The following is a 26663-nucleotide window of genomic DNA, read 5'->3' as shown; positions in this document are numbered from 1 at the left end:
GCAAATCAGTTTCTAACAATATCCTTCATGTCTTCTTCATTTGCTATAAATTCTCCTTTTTCATTTTTGATACTGGACATTTGGTTTTTCCTCTTTTTTTCTTTTTAAAGAAACTGGCTAACGGTTTACCTATTTTATCGTTTGATTTAAAAGAAAAACCTAACACCCCATCTTGTTTATTAATTCAATAGAGTTTTATTTGTTTGTTTTGAAGTTAATCTTTTCCTTGCTTTTCAGGATTTTTATTTTGGTATTTAATTAGAGTTTTTAATTTGTTGGTTTTCTAGAGATTTTTGTTCTTGTTGCAGGTTCAATTTGTTGACTATTCTTTTTTTTAATTAATGAAAGTGTTCAGAGATATAAACTTTCCCCTGAAGACTGCTTTGACTGAAAGTTTTGATGTGTAGTCTCATTATTTTTATATAATTATTTAATTAAATAAATTAAAACAATTTGGTATTGGTTAAAAATAGATCAATCAAGAGAACAAATTAGGTACACAAAGTATAGAAGTAATACTCTAGTATTCTATAAACACTGGGTTCTTTACCCCAGATATTTGAATAAGCATTCATTATTTAGCAAATACTGCTGGGAAAATTAGACAGTGATATCAAGGAAATTAGATTCAGACTGACACTTCACACCTTACAAAAAGATAAGCTGCAAATGGCGAAATGACCTAGATATAAAAGGTCACATTATAAATAAATTAGAGAAACATGGAAATACCTATCAGAACTTTGGATAGAAAATAAGTTCATGACCAAACAAGGAATAGGTAAGATCACAGAAGGTAAAATGGATAATTTTGATTACATACAATTAGAAAGTTTTTGCAAAACAAATTTATGCTAAGGTTAAAAGGTAAATAATTAATTGGGTAGAGAATATTTGCAGCAAATTTATCTGACAAATATCTAATTTCTAAGACAGAAAAAGAACTCATTCAAATTTAAAAGAAAAGGAAACATTCTCTCAATTAATAAATCACCTAAGGGATATGAACAGGACATTCTAAAGAGAAGAAACTCAGGACATCCAAAGCCATATGAAAATACTCAAAATTGCTAATAATTTGAGAAATGTAAATTAAAACAACTGTGAGGTTTTATTTCGCAATCATCAGATTGGCAAAAAAAAAAAATAACAAAAAGGAAAATGATAAATGCAGCAGAGGCTGTTGGAAAACAGGGATACTGATTTACTATTGGTAGACCTGTGAATTAGTATAACTATTCAGGAAAGCTCTTTGGAATTATACACAAAAAGTTACTAAATGGTATGTGACCTTTGATCCAGCTACACCACTACTAGTTACATAGCCAAAAGAGATCTCTCACCATTAGTGAGTTAGAGCATTTTTTAAAATTCTCTCTCTCTCTCTCTCTCTTTGCAGGGAGGAAGGTCACACAGCTAGAAAGAGTGTGAAGTGTCTGAGGCCTCATTTGAACTCAGGTCCTCCTGACTCCAGGTCCAGTGCTCTACTCACCGCACCACCTAGCTGCCCCTAGAGCATTTTTTATGTGACTGGTGATAGCTTTGATTTTTTTTCTTCTAAAAACTGCTTGTTCATATCCTTTGACCATATATCAATTAAGGAATGGCTCTTATTTTTGGCTTTGTTCCCTATATATTTCAGAAATGAAGCCTTCATCAGAGAAACTTGTAAAAAAAAAAAAACTCCACCCAATTTCCTGCTTTCCTTCGAATCATGGCTGTACTGGGTTTGTTTCTGCAAAACCTCTTCAATTAACATGCTCATTTTACTTCCTGTGATCCTCTGTATCTCTTGTTTGGTCCTAAATTCTTCCCTTCTCCATAGATTTGACAGGTAAAATTTTCCATGCTCCCCTATTTTGTTTATTTTTTAAAATGATATTTTAACAATTTTAACATTCTTTTTAAAAAACATTTTGAGTTCCAAATTCTGTCCTTCCATCCTTCCCTTCCCATATTCCTGACATAGTAAGCAATTTGATATAGGTTATACATGTGCAATTACGCATTTCCACATTAGTCATATAATGAAAGAAAACACAAACCAAACACACACACACACACACACACAAAGTAAAAAAAAAAACTAGTATGCTTTGATATGCATTCAGATTCTATTAGTTCTTTCTCGGGAGGTTGATAGCATTTTTCATCATGAGACCTTTGAAACTGTCATGGAGCACTATATTGCTGAAAATAACTAAGTCATTTACAGTTGATCATCAAACAATATTGCTGTTACTATGTACAATGTTCTCCTGGTTCTGCTCATCTCAATTTGTATCAGTCCATGTAAATCTTTCCAGGATTTTCTGAAACCAGCCTGCTTTTCATTTCTTATAGCACAACAGTATTCCATTAGAATCATACACCACAACTCATTCAGCCATTTCCCCATTGATGGATATCCCCTCAATTTCTACAAAAAGAGATGCTACAAATATTTCTGTCCAAGTAGGACCTTCCCTCTCTTTTTAAAAAAATACTATCTCTTTGGGATACAGAAATAGTAGTGGTATTGTTGAATCAAAGAATATGTACAGTTTTCACAGCCTTTTGGGCATAGTTCTAAATTGCTCTTCAGAATTATTGGATCAGTTCATAGCCAACAATGCATCAGTGTCCCAGTTCTCACACATCCTCTCTAACAATTATCATTTATCCTTTTCCTTTAGGCCAATCTGATAACTGTGAGGTAGAACCTCAAAGTTGTTTTAATTTCAATCGGGAAATAACTTATATTCTTCATATTTTATTATTTAAATCTTACCAAAATCAATGTTGAAAACTAAAAATATTAAATAATAAAATATGAAGAGTGTCCTTAAAAAAAGTTTCTGCATAACACCAATGCAACCAAGATTAGGAGGAAAACAGAAAGCTAGAAAAATAATTTACAGCAGGTGTCTCTGATAAAGGCCTCCTTTTTTAAATATATAGAGAGCTGAGTTAAATTTATAAGAATATAAGTCATTTCCCAATTGATAAATAGTCAAAAAGGATATGAATAGGCAGTTTTCCGGCAAAGAAATCAAAGCTATTTATAATCATACGAAAAAATGCTCCAAATCACTATTGGTTAGAGAAATGCTGAACTCCTGGTCTGGTTGGTCCTAGTGTGGCCACTTTGGGTTGCGCTCTGCTCCCAGCACCGTGTGACAGACCCTTGCCAGCGACCATCCAAGCTGTCCTGGGCTGGAGACCTGCTTTCCTCTGCTATTTTGTGGGTTCCACAGCTCTAGAATTTGTTCAGAGCCATTTTTTACAGGTATTTGGAAGGATTTGGGGGAAAGCTTAAGAGAGTCCCTGCTTTCAAGCTGCCATCTTGGCTCTTCCCCACTGTGCAGAAACTTTTTAATTTAATGCAATCAAAATTATCCATTTTAAATCTTGTAATGTTATCCCTTCTTTGGTCCTAAATTCTTCCCTTATCCATAGATCTGACAGGTAAACTATTCCATACTTCCCTAAGTTGTTTATTGTTTCGCCCTTTATGTCTAAAGCATGAACCCATTTTGATCTTATTTTGACCTATGGTGTGAGATGTTGGTCTATACCTAGTTTCTGCTAAACTGCTTTCATATTCCCAGCAACTTTTGTCAAATGGCAAGTTTTTGTCTCAAAAGCTTAGATCTTTGGATTTATCACTCGATTACTATGGTTACTACTGTATATTGTATACCTAAACTATTCCAATGACCTACAGATTATATATCTGACATCGAAGGTCCTTATCAAAAGGTTACCCATTGAGTAATGATTTTGGTAAGGGAGACTACATCTCAAGAACATCACCCATTAAGGTATTATCACTGTCAATGGAATAAGAACCTAAACAAATTAAATCAGTTCCTTGAATAACTAGGTAGACATTATTGTTTCTTCTAGTCCAAGAAACATTACTAAGAGGGGAAAGCAATAGATTTGAATAAAAGGATTTGGGTTCAAATACTAGATTTTGATATTTACTAGTTGTGTGATTTAGGTCTCAGTTTCCTCTTTTATAAAAGGAGAATATTATATTAGATTATCTGCAAGGTCCCTTTTTAGCAATAGAGCCTATAATTAATAGTAAGATCCTGTGTTAAGCATTCAGCTAATAGATATAACACAACAACACAAGATATTGTAAAGGTAGGTACAATAAGCAACCTGCAGTAAGGAAGCAGAAAAGGTTGGTGGAAGAGATGAAGGATTTGAGAGCTTTTAAGTTTTTACTTATACTTGTATGCATACAGCTTCCTGTGCAGAATTCCCTTCTAAAAGGATGATTGAATAAAAACACTGGGATACCTCCCATTTGGTGGGATGGGGAGGTAGGAGTTACATATCAGAATGTTTCCACAAATATTTTATTTTAGGGTTGACTGGTTTCTTTCTACAAATAAATTCCTTTCTTTTTCTTTGCTTTTTTTTTAAAAATAGGCTTTCAAAGTTTCAAAGTAGAGGCTGAGCTCTTGATTTTATGTGAGGAATAGACAAGACAAAAGGCCAAATTTACTAATGAAAACTTGCTGAACTTACTTTTCAGAATTCCTTTCTAAGTCACGAAGAGCCCCTTTGGCCATGCTCCCAGACTAGTCAAATGAACGGCATAGTCCCCAAAGGCTAACACACAGTGCCTTCTCCACTGAAGCCAAACACGCATCTCCTCCTGACAGCTGGTTGTCTTAGCATACTCAAGACTATATATTTATCATGGAAGAAAACCCTCCAGGAGAACAATATTTATTATAAGATTATCTCAGGGACTCAATAAGTCCAAGGAAGGCTAAATTAAACTACGTTTACTATGATGTTCTCTTACTGAAATCCTGCCGCAAGATAGCCCCAATAGATTCTGGCTAACTTTTTCTGGGACAATTCACTAATGAATAAAATAGCTAGAGGCAGCTTTGTTTTTTTTTTGTTTTGTTTTGTTTTTTTGATATCTCTATTATTTAACATTGGATTTTGGCCACTACAAACAATCTTTTGAGAACCTGTGCCATTGTGATTTCACCTGATTTTAATATCATCAAGCACTGGCAAAAATACTAATGGGAAGATTTTTTTTTTAATTTTGGGATCTTTCCTTCACTAGATTTTTATATAAGTGTTACCATTTTAGTTATCTTTAAGATTACAGGTCATATTTGAAGTGTTCAACAGTTATTCTCAGACATAATGACACTGGGGCAGAAGTAGTAAAAATGCTCTAGGGTAGACACAATAGGAATAAAGGGAAGGTGTGTGGGAGTAAATACATATGCACCAAGTCCAGGATTTGGCTGATAAATCATTCTAAAGATATATAATTCCATCCCTAACAGATTTTGCAAGATGTGGCAAAGGAAACAAGTTGACACTTAGTCACTTAGCTTAAAAGGAAAGAAAGATATTTTGGGTGACAGCATGGTGCAGTAGAAGGGCTGTTGAAGTTAAAGGACATAGTTCTTAACCCCAGTTCTGCTATTTACTACATGCATGACCTCGAATATAACTCACTTAACTTCTCTGAGCCTTGGTTTCCCCAGCTATAAGATAAGGGGTTGGGACAAGATGATCTCTAAGTTCTCATTCCAGCTCTAAATCCTATGATTCAATGATATTTTCCTTCACCTCTAACTGGGCAATGAGATCACAGAATCAAAGATCCAAAGCAGGAAGGGACCTCAGAAGCTATCTAGTCCAGGGGTGGGCAATCTGGGGCCTTAAGACCACATGTAGTCCTCTAGGTCCTCAAGTGCAGCCCTTTGACTGAATTCAAAGTCCACAGAATGTTCTGTAAAACTTGAACTGAGTGAAAAAGGCCACACCCAAGGACCTAGAAGGCCACACGTAGCCTCAAGGCCGCAGGTTCCCCACCCCTGATTCTAGTCCAATCCTTTCATTTTACAGATATATGAATAAACCAATGTTGAGAAAGATTACCTGAATTGCCTAATGTATAAGCATCGCAGGCAAGAAAAAATTCTAGAATTAAGTAGTAGACTTTCAAGGAACCTTAGAAACATCTAGCCCATCTTCCTTGTTTTACAGACAAGCAATAAGAAACTCAGTGATTTCATCAGGGCATACCATCAGTACTCAAAGCCAGGTCTTTTGACTCCCAGTGTTCTTTTCGTTATACAATACTGACAACTTTTGGGGCAATGATAGACTAAGCAGACCCAGATGCTCTAAACATTTCAAGTTTTACAGTTCAAAACTAGTTTTTCCCTACTAAGGATATAGTACTTTGAATGAAAGGAGGTCCTTGATCTGTAAGCTCCATAGATAAGCTTCCAAAGAAGACACATCTCAGAAATTTATGTATTCTCTGGTTTCACCCCTTTCTCATAAAAAACAGATTAAAATAAGGATCAAGGTCTATGTTGACAAAAAAATTAGCTTAACCCAAAGGAAAAAGCCCACCTTGTTGCTAAATCTAGAATATGGCCAGTTACTGCAAAAATGCAAGCAGTTGGGATCTGGAGAAAAGTGTACATGGCTCAGTGAAACCCATTTCTATTGGTTGAGAAGTAATTTAAAGCACAGTGAGTCATAGTAGCATCATCTTTTAATATGAGGAGTACACCAATATTTGCTAAAAGAGTAAAATGGTATTCCACAAAGCTTCCATGTTCCTATTGCTGGAGAAGTAATTACAGAACTGGTGTCTAGATATTCTATTGTTTCTTCTATCCATTGTAACTTTTCCCCTTTCTTGGATCCTTGCCTTTTCTCTTCCCTTGTCCTTTTCCAATAGGTTTCATAAATCAACAAAATATATATTAAACAAATTTCTTCTGAATCTCAGCTGATTTCCAATCTCCATTTTCTTCTTTCTTACAACTAGCTATTTAAATTATGTGGGAAAATATGTCCTTTTAACCTTCATTGGCTATCACGCTGGTTACTTTCCATGGCTAAAATCATCTACATGTATGGGATGGTGCACAAGATATTAAGGAAGACAGGCTAAAAGCACCTAGGATTAATAGGCTGACCATATCAGAAATGTGTATTACTGGCATAAATAGTGCTGGTTAATAATCACTTTTATGGGCTTGTAAATATTTAGTACTTATTTCCAAAGCTGTTATAACTTAACAACAAAAAGTTCTAAAAACAAATGCTGGCCTGGTGAAAGATGCCACCTGGACTGCCTCAGGGCTGAAGTCTTTTTATCCCTGGGATGAGAACGCTATAGGATGGAATCACAGACCTGGTTTTCTTCAGGCCACTCCCTGTCAAGGCAGCTTAATCAAGAACTGGAAGCCTACACTTTTGTAGGGAGAGGACTGGATAGTCTCTGGTGCCCATTTAACCTTTGGATTCACTGTTGGAATTGCCAACAGTCTGAGAAGAAGGGAAGGGCAGGGAATGCTTATTGCCAGCTCCAGTGAGGTAACTACAATTTAAAGCTTTTCTGCCAAGTGGAAAATTCAACTAGTGTAGAATCAAATTGCTTTCCTCCCTCCTAATATTCAAGCTAAGTCTATAAAGAAAAGAAAGAAGTTCTGTTTTGCAGAATTCACCAATGGTAATTTTTTTCTTCTAAAATCAAATAACATCCTCATTCTTTAATAGAACTAACTGATTTTGGTTCTTGGGAAAACAGACATCTGAAATATATATATTTTATAAATGTTTCCTGTGCATTGAGAACACGACGTCCTTCTTAAATTGGGCTTTCTTTGCTAAACCATACACCCTCATTTGCATCTAAAACATGTAATGGGCTGTAGTCATTTTAGCTGCCAGAGACAAGGAAGAACCATTCTACTGTCCTGGGCAAAAAGAGCAGGCTTCAGAAATATGATATTTCAGAGCCTCACAGAACCACAACACACATGAGAGTTTCCTGCCCACATTTTCTACCAAATGGTCCCTTTAAAGGGATTGACCCATTTGAGGGGAATTTAGTCTCCATGTCAGTACAAGTCTTTTGGGGACAACTGATTTTTCTCCTTTTACACATGGGAAAGCAGGGAACTAGAAAGACCTTCTTCCACTTTCTGGGACTGGCATACATGACATCAATATGGGACCACTAAGTGGGTAAGTAACATTAGGGCAGAGGGGTAAAGACATCACAGGTGGAATCAGAGAGTCTCAAAGAAGAGAGCATGAGGTTATGTAGTATGGCAAGGGGGGCAAGGGAGATTGAAAGGGCATAAAAGCTATCGTTGTAACTGGCTTGCTCGTTTTTTTAAACAAAAATCCATGAAGGCTACCTTGTCTGATCATCATAGATCTATGACTACTTAGATAGAGATAACAAGTTAAAAAAAAGTCTAGATAGAATAAAATTACCATGAGAACTAGTAGGAGGAGGAGTAGTAATATGAAAATAGAACAGATTTCCATGGTGCTTGAAAATTTACAAAGCACTTTAATCACAAATACCTGACGAAGCCAGTCAGACAAGTACTAACTCCATCTAGGGCAATTTAGGACTGCTACTTTCAGTTGGAAAGATTGTATTGCTATTTTGCTAAGAAAAAAATTCTTATTAAAGGCCTTGTACTTGATTTAAACTAAGCCAATACTCTCTTGCCTACAAATACTTGAAAAACCTGTGGGATTTAAATATTTAAATTTTAAATATTTTCTGTACATAAGATTTTAAACATTGTTTCAATATTTCAAAAAAAAGGGAGGTGATAGCTTTGCTATATTTTATGCCCCATTTTTATTTTATAAACATTGCATATGGAATAATATGTTAAGTTTAGGGTATAATATTTCAACAAGATAGAGTTTGTCCAAAGGAGCGCAACCAGGATAATGAGGAGGCTCAAAATTCTATCATACAAAGACTGGTTGAAGAAAATAAGACTATATGAAGCAACCAGGTATAAGGAGAAAAACACAGGACTTGGAATCTGAAGATCTGGGTTCAAATCCTGACTCTGCCCCTATTTCTGTGACCCTGGGCAAGCCATTTCATTTTCTATGCCTCAGTTTCTTTACCTATTTAGCAAGAATAATAATATGTACAGTGGTATGGTAGCAAATGTTTAAAAACCAACTTTCTCAGGGACAAATGTATGCATGCCACACTTTAAGTTTAATTGGCATTATCAACATTTCCACTCTCACTGTCTTAAATCTAGACAATCAACAAAACAACAAATCAAGTCTTGATATCTAATATTTGCCAATTTCCAAGCTTTAAATGCTCACACTGGAAATTTAATAAGCTAGTTCAGTTTAGTTCTAACACACTCCTGAATAATGCCTACCACATATGGCTACTGTTAAGCACTGTGGCTGACACATAGCAGGCTCTTAATCAATGTTTGTTAACTTGGCTTGACTCTTACAAAATCAGACAGAATTTAAGAGCTGGAAGGGACTCAGGGACCATCTATGTCAGTGGTATTAAATTAAAACAGAAACAGAGCCCTGTGGGCCACATACTGACTTAAAAAAAACACAAATTAACATTCTCTATGTTGTACTGAATTTTTATTTATTGTTAAAAATTTCCCAATTACATTTTAATCTGTTAGTCAGCAACTGGGAATTTGACACCTCTGATCTAGGTCAATTCCTACTGAAGAAATAACCTCTTTCTATAATATAAAGTGGTCACAAAGTATTGACCAATTGCCACAGGTGAGCAGGTATGTGTAAGAACCCCAGAAATAGCAGAGCTCCCCAGAAACCAGTCTTGCCTTCAGCAAAAATCATCGTTTAGGTGAGTAACCCTTATGAAGAAGGGACCCAGTAACCATTATATTGTCAAACACTAAGTGCCAGTGAATTTCTACCAAACTAACAGGCACTCTGGCCTAGCAAGTTTTCCCAAAGAACAGACAGGAAGTAGCATGTTCCAGATTTAAACAATCACTACCTTAAGCTCCCCACAACCTCCACCCCTATCCATCTTCCACTCACCACTTTCAAATGGTGAAAAAGGCAAATAAGAGCTCTGAACCCAAGAGCCCCAGAAACATCAAATAGGTCACTAACCTTCAAGCCCAGTCCTACAGCCATGGACCAGGAAGCAACTCTTGTATAGATGCCAACTTGCAACTGCCTCTGCAGGTGCTACAGCCCCTAACTCCTCAGTAGCCACAGCTACTGACAACCCAGAAAATAAAGTTCTCACATTCATATGATTCAACATAAGAAAATTATGTGCTTTTATCAATGGAAATGACAATAAAGAAGATACAGATGCTTGTCACTCTATCCAATGGATGTCTTTCCAACTGACTTGCAGCTAAAATCTCTCATTTAGGTTGTCTCCACAAAGTAGAATGTAACTGTCTTCAGAATAAATACTAACCTGATTTTCTATTTGTTTCCCTAAAACTTGTAAAAGTGCTTTGCACCTAGGAGGCCCTTTTTGTATAATTACTTAAAGATTTCCAGTGAAAATAAACTGAGGTAGTAGCTCCTTCTATTTTCTGATAAGTCTAATTATTAGGAAAATTTTCCTTCCAACAAGCCTAAACTCTTATCATTGCAACTTTGAACTACTGCTACTAGTTCTACACTGTGAAGCTAAGCAGGACAATTTTCACTTCTTTTCCTCCATGTCCTTCAAATACTTAAAGAAAGCCATCACACCACTATGAAAGGGGAGCTTAACCTGGGTTACATAAATCTATGAATAGATTTTATGTGGGCTTATGAACTCGGAAAGGAAAAATAACAGCTTTATTTTCACTAATTCTAACTGAAAAATGAAAATAATTCTTCAATTACTTAAGAAAATTATTGTGAGGTGTAAATAAGCTTCACCAGACTGTTAAGAAAAGTTAAGAACATTTGTCCTAGTAAATTTTCTCTTTTTCAGACTAAATATTCCCAGTCCCATGGATGAATTTTTAAACAGAATAAATTCTGTGCTTCAACAATTTGGCTGTCTTTCTGTGGATGCTCTAAGCTTATTACTGGAAGCAAGGCTACACTAGTAGATCCAAGAACTCAACACAGACTGACATCAAAACCCACCCTGATACTCCAGTTACTGCTCCATCTTTCCAGAAAGATAACCGAAAGGTAAAATATGTAACTGGACAAATTTCTAGAGAACATGAAGTTAAAAAAACTCATGGCAACTTTTAAATGGGACAGCATATTGTGTGTGTCTGCATATATTTCTTTGCAACACATAGGACTTTCACAAAAATTGACCATATACTAGGGTACAAAGATATTGCAAATAAATGTAAAAGGCAGAAATGATCAATATTACAAACCATAATGCAATAAAGAGAAATTGGTTCAGGGACCACAAACAAAAATGCAGACCCAAATGGAGACTTAACAATGAAATCCTAAATAATGAGTGGACCAAAGAACAAAATATAGAAACAATAATTATGTAAAATTAAATGAGGAAAGAACATACCAAAATTTCTAGCATGCAGCTAAAGCAGTCCTCAAGGGTAAAATCATACCCTTATTAAAAAATGATATTACATAATTACAGAATTATATAAAAAATTGAAATAGATTAAGGAATTGAATATACATTTTTAAAAATTAGAAAATCAACAAACCTAAAATTAGCACAAAAGAGAAAATATTAAAAATTAGAGAAAAAAATAGATATGCTGGAAACCAAAAAAGCCATAACAATGATAAAAAAATTAAAATCTAAGTTTTGGAAAAGACCAATAAAACTGATAAATCCTTAGCTCATCTGACTAAAAAAGAGCAGAAAAATTAAATCAATAAAAGAGCAAAAAAGTGAGGTGAAATCACAGTAAAATCAGAATAAAAAGAATAACCAAGCCATATTATGCATAGTTATATACAAACAAAAATGCAAACACTAAAGAAATAGAGAAATTTATACAAATATGTAAGATATCCAAACTTTCAGAAGACCATATAGAGATATTAAATAACCAAATCTCAGAAAGAAGAAATATATCTAGCTAAAAAAGAAAAAGGAAAAAAGAAAAAAATTCATGTTCTTAATGGATTCATGGAAGAATTCTAATAAACATTTGAAGAAGTTAGTACCCATACTTCGCAAAATCACAAATTCAAAAACTGAGAAAGAATACTATCAGATTTATTTTATGAGACAAATAGTTCTAATACCTAAACAAGGGAAAGATAAAACAAAAAGAAAATTATAGCCTAATATCATTAATGAATGGAAAATCCCATTCCAAATAACTACAAAACGAATAAAATATATTGGGATTAACCTCCCAAAAAATGAAAAGACTGGTATAGATCCAATTACAACACACTCCTCAAAGAAATAAAGAACAATTTAAATAGCTGGAGGAATATTTCATGCTCATGGGTAGACCATACCAATATAATAAAAATCACAATACCAGAAAAATTAATGTACACTTTTAATGTTATTCGAATCAAATAACCAAGGGAACACTGGACAGCACATGATCAAATAATAGCAAAATTCATTTGGAAAAAAAAACAAGAGAAATGCAAATCAAAACAACCCTGAGGCTTCACCCCATACCCTGCAAATTGGCAAAAATGACAAAAAAATGGAAACAAATGATGTTTGAGAGATTGCGGAAATATAGTTATTTGAATACATCATTGATGGAGCTGGGAAATAACACAACCATTTTGGAAAGCAATTTTGAATTGAGCAAAAAAAAAAAAAAAAAGGAGACTAAATGGCCCACAGCTTTTGAACCGGAGACTCCATTGCTGGGTTTATAGCCCAAAGAAGCCATTAATTAAAATAAAAAAAAAAGTCCCCATATAGTCCAAAAATTTTTTAGCAGTACTTTCTGTGATAGTTAAGAATTGGAAACAAAATAAATGTTCATCAAGTGAGGACTGGCTAAATAAACTGTGAATGTAATAAAGCATTACTGTGCTATAAGAAATGATACGTGTGATGAATACAGAGATGTATGAAAAATTCTCTATGAATTTATGTGGAATGATATAAGCAGAATCAAGAAAAAAAACTTTTCCAGTGACCACTGCAGTGTAAACAGAAAGAAGAGTAAGACATACACATATGCATGCAACACACATGTATGCACACACACACACAGGAAATATAAGAAAATTATAAAGAACAAATGAGACTTGAATAAGAGAGACAAGAAGATACACCCAAACCTACCCCTTTGTGGGGGGTGGGAGGGCCACAGATGTTATACATTGTACATGTTTTCAGAACTTTTCAATGTGTCCTGACAAAACAAATACGATTTGTCCCCTAAAAAATACTATTGTCATATGGCATGGTTCTCCAGGAGGGGAAGTTAGGGAGATACATCAGATACTATTGTGACAGAAGAAACAGAATATAGCAATAAAATCTTGTTTAAAAAAAAAAGAATATTGCCAAGATAAATAAAGCCTCAAATTCAAAGCTCAGCTGAGGCTGACAATAAATGCCAAGAATTACAAATAAAGGATTTCTCCAGCTCTTAGTAGAGAAAAGAAAAGGATCAGGTATAGGATGGCATCGGGTTGATATGATGACAGAGAGCTGGTACAACTACTAAACGATTTTTCTACTTCTTTTTCCTGTCAAGGTGAACAATCTTTAGAAAAGAATCAATCAGGAGCCAAGATAGCAGCTGGCAAGCAGGGACTTGCTTAAGCTCTCCGCAAAATCCCTCCAAACACCTGTAAAAAAGGGCTCTGAACAAATCGTAGAGCTGCAGAACCCACAAAATAGCAGAGGAAAGCAGGTCTGCAGCCCAGGATGGCCGGGATGGTCGCTGGGAAGGGTCTATCGCACTGTGCTGGGAGCTGAGCGCAGCCCAGCGTGGGCCGTGCCAGGACTGACCAGGCCGGGAGTTGACCGGAGTAGGCCTTAGGGCCATGAATCATTAAGCTGTGGCAGTTACCAGACTTCTCAACCCACAAACACCAAAGACCATTGAGCAGATTATTGGGTAAACTGCTAGATCAGTTAGAGAGCAGTGTGGCCACCAGCTCTGGCAGAAGTGGTGTGGCAGTGGTGTCAGCAGCAGCAGGAAGCTCCTGTGGCTGCTTCCAGAGCTTCAGAATCAGCTGCTTCCAGAGTCCCTGGGTTCACAAGGTGGGAGGAACCAAGAGGCAGACCACAGCGGGAATGCAGGACTTGCTTTGCCCTGCTTGGATCTGGGTCATGGTGCTGGTTGGTGGTTCTTGGGGGAGGGGGAGCACTGCTGTGGCACAGTTTGCAGTGACAGTGGAGTAGAAGTAGCTGTGAAAACAGTAGCGCAATGCCCCTGAAGCTTGGGATAAAGCACTCTCCACTCTAAAAGCAGTCATATCTTGAAAAAAGCTCAAGGGTCAAGTAGTTGTCTGGGAACATGATCAGGCAGTGTAAAAGGACTCAGACTCAGACTACAGAATCTTTTTTTGGTGACAAAGAAGATCAAAACATATAGCCAGAATAAGTCAACAAAGTGAAAGAGCCTACATCAAAAGCCTCAAAGAAAAATATGAATTGGTCTCAGGCCATGGAAGAGCTCAGAAAGGATTTGGAAAAGCAACTAAGAGAAATAGGGGGAAAAGTGGGAAGAGAAATGAGAGGGATACAAGAAAACCATGAAAAACAACTCAATAACTTGCTCTCTGAAGAAAATACTGAAGAAAATGACACCTTAAAGAACAGACTAACTCAAATGGCAAAAGAGCTCCAAAAAGCCAATGAGGAGAAGAATTCCTTGAAAAGCAGAATTAGCCAAATGGAAAAGAAGGTCCAAAAGACCACTGAAGAAAATACCAACTTAAAAATTAGATTGGAACAAGTGGAAGCTAGTGACTTTATGAGAAATCAAGATATTATTAAACAGAAACAAAAGGATGGAAAAATGGAAGACAATGTGAAATATCTCATTGGAAAAACCACTGACCTAGAAAATAGATTCAGGAGAGATAATTTAAAAATTATTGGACTACCTGAAAGCCATGATCAAAAAAAGAGCCTAGACATCATTTTTCAAGAAATTATCAAGGAAAACTGCCCTGATATTCTAGAACTGGAGGGTAAAATAGAAAATGAAAGAATCCACCCATTGCCTCTCGAAAAAGATCCCAAAAAGAAAACTCCTAGGAAGATTGTCACCAAATTCCAGAATTCCCAGGTCAAGGAGAAAATAATGCAAGCAGCCAGAAAGAAACAATTCAAGTACTGTGGAAACACAATCAGGATAACACAAGATCTAGCAGCTTTACATTAAGGGATCAAAGGGCTTGGAATATGATGTTCTGGAGATCAATGGAGCTAAGATTAAAACCAAGAATCACCTACCCAGCAAAACTGAGTATAATGCTCCAAGGCAAAATATGGATTTTCAATAAAATAGAGGACTTTCAAGCTTTCTCAGTGAAAAGACCAGAGCTGAATAGAAAATCTGACTTTCCAAAACAAGAATCAAGAGAAGCATGAAAAGGTAAACGAGAAAGAGAAATCATAAGGGACTTACTAAAGTTGAACTGTTTTTTTTACATTCCTACATGGAAAGATGATGTGTGGAATTCATGACACCTTTCTCAGTATTAGGGTAGCTGAAGGGAATATACATATATATAGACAGAGGGCACAGGATGAGTTGAATATGAAGGGATGATATCTAAGAAAATAAAATAAATTTAAGGAATGAGAGAAGAATATATTGAGAGAGGGAGAAAGGGAGAGATAGAATGGGGTAAATTATCTCACATAAAAGTGGCAAGAAAAAGCAGTTCTGTTGGAAGGGAAGAGGGGGCAGGTTAGGGGGAATGAGTGAATCTTGGTCTCATCAGATTTGACCTGAGAAGCCAATAACATACACACTCAATCGGGTATCTTACCCCACAGGAAAGTAGGGTGAAGGGGATAAAAAAAGGGGGATGATAGAAGGGAGGGCAGATAGAGGGAGGAGGTAATCAAAAGCAAACATTTTTGAAAAGGGACAGGGTCAAGGGAGAAAATTGAATAAAGGGGGAGAGGATAGGTTGGAGGGAAATGTAGTTAATCTTTCACAACGTGAGTATTGTGGAAGTGTTTCAGATAATGATACATGTGTGGCCTATGTTGAATTGCTTGCCTTCTTAGGGAGAGTGGGTGGGGAGAGAAGAGGGGAGAGAATTTGGAACTCAAAGTTCTAAAAGCACACGCTCATAAAAAAAATTGGTTTGCATGCAACTGAGAAATAAGATATATAGGGAATGGGGCATAGAAATCTATCCTGCCCTACAAGAAAGTAAGGGGAAAGGGAATGGGGTGGGGTATTGGGGTGACAGAAGGGAGGGCTGACCAGGGAATGGGGCAATCCGAATATATGCCATCTTGGAGTGGGGGGAGGGTAGAAATGGGGAGAAAATCTGTAACTCAAAATCTTGTGGAAATCAATGTTGAAAACTAAAATAATTGCTAAGAGAAAAAAAAAGAAATAAAAAAAGAAAAGAATCAATCAACAAGCATTTAGTTAGGACCTGTCATGTACCAGACACTATGCTAAGCACTGGGAACACAAATATAATAAATTAAACAATCTGTACTTGCAAGTAGCTTCCATTCGAAAGAGATGGGGAGAGAACAAAGTTCAAATTATCAGACCCAGAAGAGTGACATGCTCAAGTCAAAAATTACTGTTAAAAGTGATTACTGCTGCAATGTAAAACATCAATGAAGAATTAAAGAAAATGTGAGAGGAGCCATAGTGCTCAAAAGTATGTTAATGTCCCAATTTCCAAAAAAAGGAATATTGAATCTGTAAACTACGGGTCAGGCAGCTTGACTTCAATTCCAGGGAAGATTCGAGCAGGTATTATTACAGGGTTACCTGATGAAAACTGAAAAAGGGAAGCAGTAATAATCAAAACCACCACAGCTTCATCAAAAACAAGCCATGCCAGACAAATCTCATTTCTTTTTTGAATAAGTTTAATAGACTGATAGAGTTCAGCAAAATATTTGATAAAGTTTTTCATTTTATTCTTATGATTAAGATGGTGAGACACAGGTAAGGCAGTAGCATATTTAATTATATTTGTACATTTTTGAACTGCTACACCAAGGAATGACCATTAATGTGTCAAAATAAAGTAGTCTCAAGTGGAGTGTTTCAAGAATCTGTCCTTGGTCTTGTACTACCAACATTTTATCAATGACTTAAAGGCACAGATAGTTATCAAATATGCAGATGACACAAGGAAGGGACAAAAAGACTGTGTTGGATGATAAAATCAATGTCCAAAAAGATCTTAAAAGACTGGAACATTGGGTTGAATCTAATAAGATAATATCCAATAAGGATAAATATAAAATCTCACAATTGGCTTCAAAAATTTACTTCACAAATACAAGCCAGAGGAAGGATTGAGAGATTATAGTTTACCTGAAAAGATCAGGGCATTTTTTTGAACTATAATCTTAATATGAATTAACATTGAAATACAGAAGCAAAAAACTTAATGTAACTTTAGGCTGCATTAAGAGAGGCATTATCATAGTGTTGCTGTATTCCCTCTCCTCTCATCAGAAAAGAAATGGAGAGAATGACAAATTAAAACAACTCTGAGGTGCCACCTCATACCCACCAGATTGGCTAATATGACAAAAAAGGAAAATTATAAATGTTGGAGGGGATATGGGAAAACTGGGACATTATTGCACTTCTGGTAGAGTTGTAAACTGATCCAACCATTCTGGAGAATAATTGGAACTATGCCTAAAGGCCTAGACTATTGTGCATACCCACTGATCCAACAATACCACTGCTAGGTCTATATCCTGAAGAGATCCAAAAAAGGGAAAAGGAACTATTTATAAAAACATAGGAGCTCTTTTGGGGGGGGGGGCTAAGAATTGGAAATTGAAGGGGTACCCTTCAATTGAGAAATGGCTGAATAAGTTATGGTATATGATTGTGATGGAATATGTAAACTATAAGAAATGGCAAACAGGAAAGACTTAACAAGAATTGAGGCACAGTGATGTGAGTAGAACCAGAAGAATGTTGTATATAGTAACAATATGTACAATGAAGAAAAGTTAATGATTTAGCTATTCTCAGCAATACTATGATCCAAGACAATCCCAAAGGCCTCATGGTGAAGCATGTTATCCATCTCCAGAAAAAGAACTGATATTAGCTGAATATGGACAGAAGCATGCTGTTTTTCACTTTCTTTTATTGTGTTTTTTTTTTAATTCGAGTCTTCTTGGACAAAATGAGTAATATGGAAATTTTTTACATAATTACACATGTATAACCTATATCTGTTTGCTTACTGTGTCAGGGAGGGGGAAAGGGAAATAGGAAGAGAGGGATAGAATTTGGAAATCAAAGCTAAAAAAAAAAACCCAAATGTGAAAAAACTGTTTTAACATAAAATAAACAAAAAAAGAAAAACAAAGATGCCAAATATGAAAGAAAAGAAATGGAGTACTGTGTTTAATTTTGAGTGATATATATGTATACACACACACACACACACACACACACACACACACACACACACACAAGGAATACCATTGATGAGATGGAGAGTGTCAAGAAGTAGGCAACCAGGGTCATAAGGAGTATGAGGGCAAGTAAGTAAAGGGCAGCTACGTTGCACAATGAATAGTGCCAGGTATGGAGTCAGGAAGACTTATCTTCCTTTGTTCAAATCTGACCTCAGACACTTACTGGCTGTGCGACGCTGGGCAAGTCACTTTACCCTGTTTGCCTCAGTTTCCTCATCTGACAAACCCCTCCAGTATCCTTGCCAAGAAAAGGTCACAAAAAGTGGGATACAACTGAAAAACAACTGGAACACCATCACCACACAAAAAAAGGCTGATATAGGGAGAAGAGAGGGCCTACAGAGGAGCTTAACAGATAGAGGCAAACAGGGTGAAGTGACTTGCCCAGGTCCACAGCTAGTGTCTGATGCTGGATTTGAACTCAAGAAGAAGAGTCTTCCTGCCTCCAGGCCCAGCACTCTATCTACTGTGCCCAGCATAATTCTGAGCTACTACTATAATTGTTGCATTCCAACAATCCGTCTCTATAAAGGCGCTATGCCTGTCTCAAATTATCCCACTAAAGGCACTATTCTGGTCTCAAATTATCTGCCTACAAGATTCACCAAACCATCACTGCAACTTTGAACTCTATTTCTCTCTACTCCAAACTCCCAATATACTTCATTTTCAAGCAAATAAGCATCAATTATGGAGAAAGTATAATTTAAATGGTTTATTTAAAACAATACAAGTAAAGAACACTTCAATAATGCTACCTTCCGAATAACAATAAGAAGGCATTAACAGTCAGATGCACTGGTACTTACTGTTCAATGCGTGGTGACAGGTATAATTTTGGGAACACCTGAGTAGCTTCTGTGTCCTCAAAACTGACTGAAAGGAGAGCCACATCTTCTCCTGGATCTTCATTTGCATCCTTAAATAAAAAGAAATGGAATAACCTTTGGTTGTTGCTCTTATAATATCTAATTGCTGATAATCTTACATCATATTTTACTGAGATAAGGCCATTTGACATGAGCATCTTCCTTTCCATCTTCTAAACATAACTTTGCTCATACAACTTACCCTTTCATCCTTCTCTACAGTGACACAGGAGATGCACTCTTCCCTTTCTAAAATTAAATGCTTCACCCATTCAATTCAATAAGCATTTATACATGCTCTATGTTCTTTCCTTTCCTGTATCTTGAGAAATATGGGTTTTGCATATTAAATTCTTTCCTTTCTAATATATCTTACTGGACAAATACTTATGGCTACTCTGTGCCACACAAAGGAGATATAAACATGTTGCAATCCCACTTGTGCTCAAGGATATTCGGGTATACTAGAGGGAACAAGCAAAGAGTTAAGCAGAATTCCAGGCATTTTCACTAGTTGTTCTTCATGACTGGAATACTCTCATTCCTTATTTCTGCCTAGGGCTTCGATGACTTCCTTCAAATCCCTGCTAAAATCCCATCATTTATAGGAAACCCTGCTTGATTCTTTTAATTCTATGGTCTTCCCTCTATTGATTATTTTTGATTTATCTGGTATCTAACTTGTTTTTGCATAGTTGTTTGCTTGGTGCTTCCTCCATTAGACAGGGGGCTCCTTGTGGGCAGGGACTGCTTTTTGCCTTTCTTGGCTTAGCACAATGCCTGGCACTGAATAGGTGGTTAATAAATGTTTACTGACTAACTACAATACAAAGTAGCTTTCAACTGGAATGTAAAGGATATTAAGGAGAATATGTGAATTAAGGTGGTGAAATGAATCCTGATTACAGAAATCCTCGAGAGCCAGGTTAAGGAGTATTTTATTCAACAAGAAATAGGGGGACCCCACCCCCAACCAATCTTGGCTTTTTCACTGTTTCTTTTACCTCTCTATCCATTTATGCATTTTGAGAAAAAAGCAAAATAATCAACTTTACTGAACATCTTGCTACTTCTTCTAACAAAGTTAAATGTCTCAAGTAAGTGGTCACTAGTAACCAATTCTAACTGCTCATCACTTATTTCTCCCATGCCCTTGCAATCTTAGTTTTCCTCTTTATTCAGTATTCAAAGTAGTCCTTCTAAGATCTCATGGTGGCCAAATCCAGTGATTTTATCAGTGTTTAACTGTGTTTCATTTAATTCCACAGTGGCTGCAGCATGGTTAGCAGGAGCAGGAGTCCAGAGATTATGCTCAAGTGTCTGATCTGCTACTTATTTGTTGTTTGATTGTGGAGAAGTCAATTAACCTCCATGGATTTCACCCACTAAATTGGAAAGGAGGTAGAAGATTGACTAGATCATTTCTAAAATACCTTTTAATTCTAAGACTGTAAAAGTACTCTTCTCCTTTCCAAAACTCAACTTTACTGAGTTCTATGATACTATATTTACTTAAATTTACCTCATTTTTCCTACTACTCATTTATTCATTAATTTGTCAACCCAAATTTCTCTTCCGTTTGATAGATAATGATATTCCTTCATAATACTTCTCAGACTGAACCCTTCCTCTTAACCTCCATGGCTAATACAAACGTTCCTTTTAATATTTTTAATTTATAAGCAAGATAACCACATAAAATAAGGCTGAGTCAATACCATTTCTAGGGCTGTATCCCAAAGAAATCACACAAGTGGGAAAAGAACCCGTATGTATAAAAATATTTATAGCAGCTCTTTATGTGGTAGCAAAGAACTGGAAATCAAGGGGATGCCCATCAATTGGGGAATGGCTAAAGAAGTTGTGGTATATGAATGTAATGGAATAATATTGTGCTATAGGAAATGAGGAGCAGACAGACTTCACAATAACCTGGGGAGACTTACATGATCTGATGCTGAGTGAGGGGAGAAGAATCAGGAGAACATTATACACAATTACAGACACATGGTATCTGTGATGACTAACTTTGATAGACTTGGCTCTTCTCAGCAATGCAAGGTTTTAAGACAGCTCCAAAAGACTCATGATGGAAAAAGCTATCCACCTCCAGAGAAAGAATTATAGAATCTGAATGCAGATTGAAGCAAATTATTTGCTCTTTTTTTTTTCCTTTCTGGTTTTGTTTATTCTTTCTCATGGTTCATTCCATTGGTTATAATTATTCTTTACAACTTGACTATTGTGTAAATAAGTTTAATGTGAAGGTATATATGTAGAACCTATACCGGATTACATGCCATCTTGGGGGAGGAGGAAGGAGAAGAAGGGGGAGAAAATTTGGAGCTCAAAAACTTGTGGAACTGAGTGTTGTAAACAAAAAATAAAAAATAAATTTAAAAACAAAACAAAACAAAATATTGCAATTACCTAGTGCATAATTGTAAAATGGTATATTTTTATTTCAAGGTACTAATATATAAAACATAAAATAAAAAAATAAAACAAGGCTAAGTATAGAGACTTTAGGGATACCATCAAATAAAATAAACCTACCACACGGTATTGCTAAAAGAAAGGACTGATGATAAAATTCCCTCTCTCAAGAACCATCAGGAGCTCCCTATTGCCTATAGAATAAAATACAAACTCCTCAGTTTGGCATTTAAAGTTCTTTTCCCTCTTTGACATGTATGCTACTATGGAAGGAAAGGGAAAAGAATAAGCATTTATATAGGACCACTATGTGCCAGTCATTGTGCTGTCTTTTTTTAAATAAAATGTTATTTCATTTGATTCTCACATTTTACAATGTTAGCCTAATAACTACCTAGAGTGATAGGTTAATAACTAGTAGATGAAGGAAATGGAATGGGCATAATTTGCCGAGATTTTAGCAAAGTTTAAAGGTTTTGGAGAAGATGGAAATATGTGGACTATAGAATTGTCTGATCATATGGATTCAAAATTAGCTGAATAGATATACTCAACAAGTAGTTATTAATGGTTCAATGTTATCCTGGAAGGAGGTGTCCAGTGAGGTATCACAGAGACTTTTTGGCTATCTCCTGTTAAATTTTTTTTTTAAACAACAACTTAGTTAAAGGTTTAGGATTATACGCTCATCAAACCAGCAGATGACATAAACCTGAGAGGGATAACTAAAACACCAAGTGATAGAAACAAAAAAGATTTTGACAGGCTGGAGCACTGGGTGGAGTTTAAGAGGATTAAATTCAACAGGAAGAAATGTAAAGTCTTTCATTTGGGTACCAAAAGTAAAATTTACCAGCACAAGATTGGGGAAATAGTTGAGACAGGAGATGTTTTGAAAGAGATTTAAGGCTATTAGTGAACTGTATATTGACTATTGGTCAGTAGAGTGATGTGGTAGCCAAAAAATATCTAATGTAATTTTGTGTTGCATTAAGGGGCACAGCTTCCAGGAATAGGGACATGGTGGTCTCACTGCACTCTTCCCTGGTCAGACTTAATCTGGAAAACTGGGTTCCATTCTTGGTATCACAGTTTAAGAAGGACACTGATAAGGATGAAGAGTATGCACAGGAAGGCAACCTGGATGAAGGGTCTGGAATCCATATCATATGAGGATCAGTTGATAAAACTGAGAATATTTATTTAGTTTGGAGAAAAAAAATGCTCAAAGAAGATATAATAACTGTGTTTAAGTATTTCAAGTTCAGTCATGTTAGGGAGAGATTAAAATTGTTCTATCTGGCTCCAGAGGACAAACCAGGAGTAACAGTGAAAACTGAAACAGGTAAATTTAAACTAGATATCAGGAAAAACTTCCTAACATATCATCCAAAAGCAGAATAGACTATCTTGAGAGGTTCCTTCTCATTAGAGGTCTTTAAACAGTTGCCAGATAATACCTCATCAATTACGTTATAGTACTATTCTTTTCATTGACAGACTGGATTAGATGTCTGCTTTGGTCACTTTCAACAATGCAATTCTACAGTCCAGCCATACCGCCCATCTTGATGTTTCTCACATATGATACACCTTATCTCCCACCTCCATGTCTTTTCATTGACTATTCCCCATCGCTGGAATGCACTCGTTTCTCACCCTCACCACTTAGAACCACTATTGTTCTTCAAAGCTCAACTCAAGGGTTATCTTCTACATGAGATTGTTCTCATTTCAACACCTCCCCCCTCCCCCCAATTACATGATGTCTTCTCTCATAGAATGTTAAGTTCCTGGAGGGCAGAGATGCTTTCTTTTTTGTCTTTATATCCTCAGTGCCTAGCACATTGCTTGGCACATAAAAGGCCTTAATAAATATTTGTTTCTTAGTTACTCCTCATTCAAGCCAAACTGGAACACCTGTTCTTCCTCTTTCAGGACATTCAGTTACCTGACTGTGCCCTTGCACAGGCTGTCTACCATGCCTGCAGTGTTTTCCCTATCTCCAGCTCACAGAATACCTAGTTTCCTTTAGGATGCTACACACTCCACACCAAACCCCTTAGTGGTAAAGGTTCTAAAGTTATTCTAAAGCTAGGGTCCATAGACCTCCAATAGGTCATGGAAAGACTGGGGGAAAGGGAACGGGGTGGGAAGTCTATGAATTTGGATGGGAAAAAACAGTTATTTTCACTAAAAGTTTGGTTGAAATTTGGCATTTTCTTCTATTACTTAAAAATATTACTCTGAGATAGGCTTCATTAAACTGCCAAAAGGGTCAATGATACAGAAAAGGTCATCTTTTACTTTAATGCTTCTATATGCCATGTGTCTATATGCCACATTATATTATAATCAAGCTTTTCTAATCTCCCCAATTATTAGTGTTCTTTTTCCGAATTCCAAGATACTTTGAATTTTCCATACATATGTGCGTGTACATATATATATGTATATATATATATATATATATATATACATATATACACTCATTACGTGTGTGTGTGTGTGTGTGTATTTGTATTTACTTATTAGTATAGATGTTGTTTCCCTACACCCCCAACCCTCTCAATGTAACCTTCTTGAGGGCAAAGACTACTTTAGTTTTGTTTTTGTATTTCCTGCATTTAGCACAGTGCCTGGCCTAAAAGAGGCATTTAATAAATAAATTTTGTTGAATATATCTGACAGCTCTTTAGAATAATTAGTTATAATTATAGAATAATTAGTAGAAAATAGTAAGTAAGCAATTCACATAAAATGACTGCAATGTGTTACTTTTCCATGGCTAAATCAAGTTTTTATTGTTTTTCTTTCTTTGGTTACCTTTCCTGTATCTAAAACAGTATCAGTGGTGAAAGTTTTCTCTGGAGTCTGCAAAGTTTTGTCCTTCCATATCCCAACCTCACTTTCTCTCACATTAAAAGAAAAAGTCTTATATCTGACTCTCCATCTAAGTGCACTTCTGCCTCTGCAGGGTTGAGATTCTCTTGCGTTCTTTCTTTCTCATGGCCCATTCTCATTTGAAGTTTTATTAAGCATCACACTTAGCTAATCACTGGAAACCATACCTGAAAAAGGAAAGGATTCTTTTTGGAATACTAAAAGCCTATAGGCAGTAAAAATGATGGGAAAAAGATGTAATGTCCTTTGATAGAAAGAGCACTGGATTTAGGGTCAAGATATCGAAGTCTAAATCCTAATTCTGACATTTACTTGAATGTCTAGGGGGTGAATAGCAAGAAGGCCAGTGTCTGTGGATCAAACAGTAAGTTGGGGCGGGGGGAGTGACAGGGTATAGGGAAAATGGGGAGGAGAAGAGGTGGTAAAATATAAGAAGAATGGAGCAGTAGGAAGGCGATAAGTTATGGAAAGATTTAAAAGCCAAACAGAGTTTATGTTTGATCCTGGAGGTGATAGAGAGCCACTGGAATTTACTGAGTGGGAGAGGGAGAAGGGTGACAAGGTCAGACTTAATGCTTTAGGAAGATCACTTTGACAACAAAGTGGAAGAGTGACTGAATGGGGAGAGACTTGAGGTAGGGAGACTAACTAGAAGGCTGCTGCAATAGTTCAGGCCTGAGATAATAAATGCCTACACCAGAGTGGTAATAGTGTCAGAGGTAAGAAGAAGGAGCATAGGAGAGATGTTACAAAGGTAGAATCAAGAGAATTTAACAACTGATTGGATATGGGCACGAGAGAGGAGTCAATAATAACACCTGCAAGGCTGGGTTACTGAGATGGTGTCAGTACCCTCAACAATATTAAGGAAGTTAGGAAGACACCAGGGTTTGGGGAGAAAGATAAGAAATTCAGTATTGGACACAATGAGTTTAAGATGTCTTTGAGACATCCAGTTTGAAATGTCCAAGAGGCAGTTAGAGATAGGAGACTGGAGGTCAGAAGAGATGTTAGGGATAGGTAAATAGATTTGAGAATCATTAGCAGAGAGATGGAGGATAGTTGAATCAATGGGAGCCAATGAGATCACCAAGGGAAACAGAATAGAGGCAGAAGAAAAGAGGGCCCAGTAGAGAGCCCTGGAGGATACCCATGGTTGGCAGATGTGATTTAAATGAAAATTCAGAGAAGGAGACTGAGAGGGAGTGATAAGATAGATAGGAAAAGAGCCAGGAGACAGCAATGTCACAAAAAACTAGATGGAAGAATATCAAGGAAAAAAGAGTGATCACCAATGTCAAAGGCTACAGAGAAGTCAAAAAGGATGAGGATTGAGAAAAGACCACTAGATTTGGTGATTAAAAGTTCAATGGTAACTTTAGAGAAAGGAATTATTCAAAAGCATTATTCCTGAATTTATAAAATAATTTAAAACTAAAGTACAAGTTTAATTTAGAAAACATCCGCTTACACTTATAAATCACTAGAACTTGAGTTTCAAAACCAAGGTTCAAAACTTAGGCAAAAATGGCCTTATTTGCATTTGGGCTGGACAGTTTTGTCCACATTGTCATTCATCCACTTGGATGAGCAGAGAGTCATTAATTACAATCCTTGTGGTAAAATGGAGAACCATTGGCTCTACTACCTGCTACAGTGCCCTCCAGACCCCCAGTCGCTGCTTTAGACCTAACAAAGAGCCCTAAAGAATGTGAGTTCCTGCCATCCAACCTGTGGCAGAAACGAAACCCTACAAGTGGTTATCTCACACAATTATAAAGTAAGCTCCTTCAGAAGAGGAACTCTCTTGATTTCTATTTGCATTCCCAGCATAAAACACAGTACCTGACACATAGTAAGTGCTTGAAATTTTATCATTCGTTCATTAATAATTGGCTGACAGTGATTTTCATATATTTTCTCATGAAGACTGCATTATTTGCTAATAGTCAAGGTTGTATACCATGAATGTAATTCACAAAACTTGAAAATGTTCATTGCACTTTTACAGACTATGAAAAATACATTAAAAATACTTCATCAAGATCTGGAGACAGTCTATATT

General features: G+C 36.3%; 1 protein-coding gene across 2 annotated transcripts in view; it reads right to left on the bottom strand.

Moving 5' to 3' along the window:
• BABAM2 (BRISC and BRCA1 A complex member 2) overlaps nucleotides 1-26663 on the bottom strand; it is a 597459-nt gene that overhangs the window by 251044 nt on the left and 319752 nt on the right. For both annotated transcript variants that reach the window (XM_036752607.1, XM_036752608.1), the window contains exon 7: nucleotides 19198-19307. In XM_036752607.1, the coding sequence (XP_036608502.1) occupies nucleotides 19198-19307 (110 nt within the window). The remainder of the gene's footprint in view (nucleotides 1-19197; nucleotides 19308-26663) is intronic.

This window comes from Trichosurus vulpecula, chromosome 3 (genome assembly GCF_011100635.1).
Source record: "Trichosurus vulpecula isolate mTriVul1 chromosome 3, mTriVul1.pri, whole genome shotgun sequence".
Classification (NCBI taxonomy): domain Eukaryota; kingdom Metazoa; phylum Chordata; class Mammalia; order Diprotodontia; family Phalangeridae; genus Trichosurus; species Trichosurus vulpecula.
Note: the sequence above shows the minus strand (reverse complement) of the source record. Positions and strands in the feature narration are given on the sequence as shown.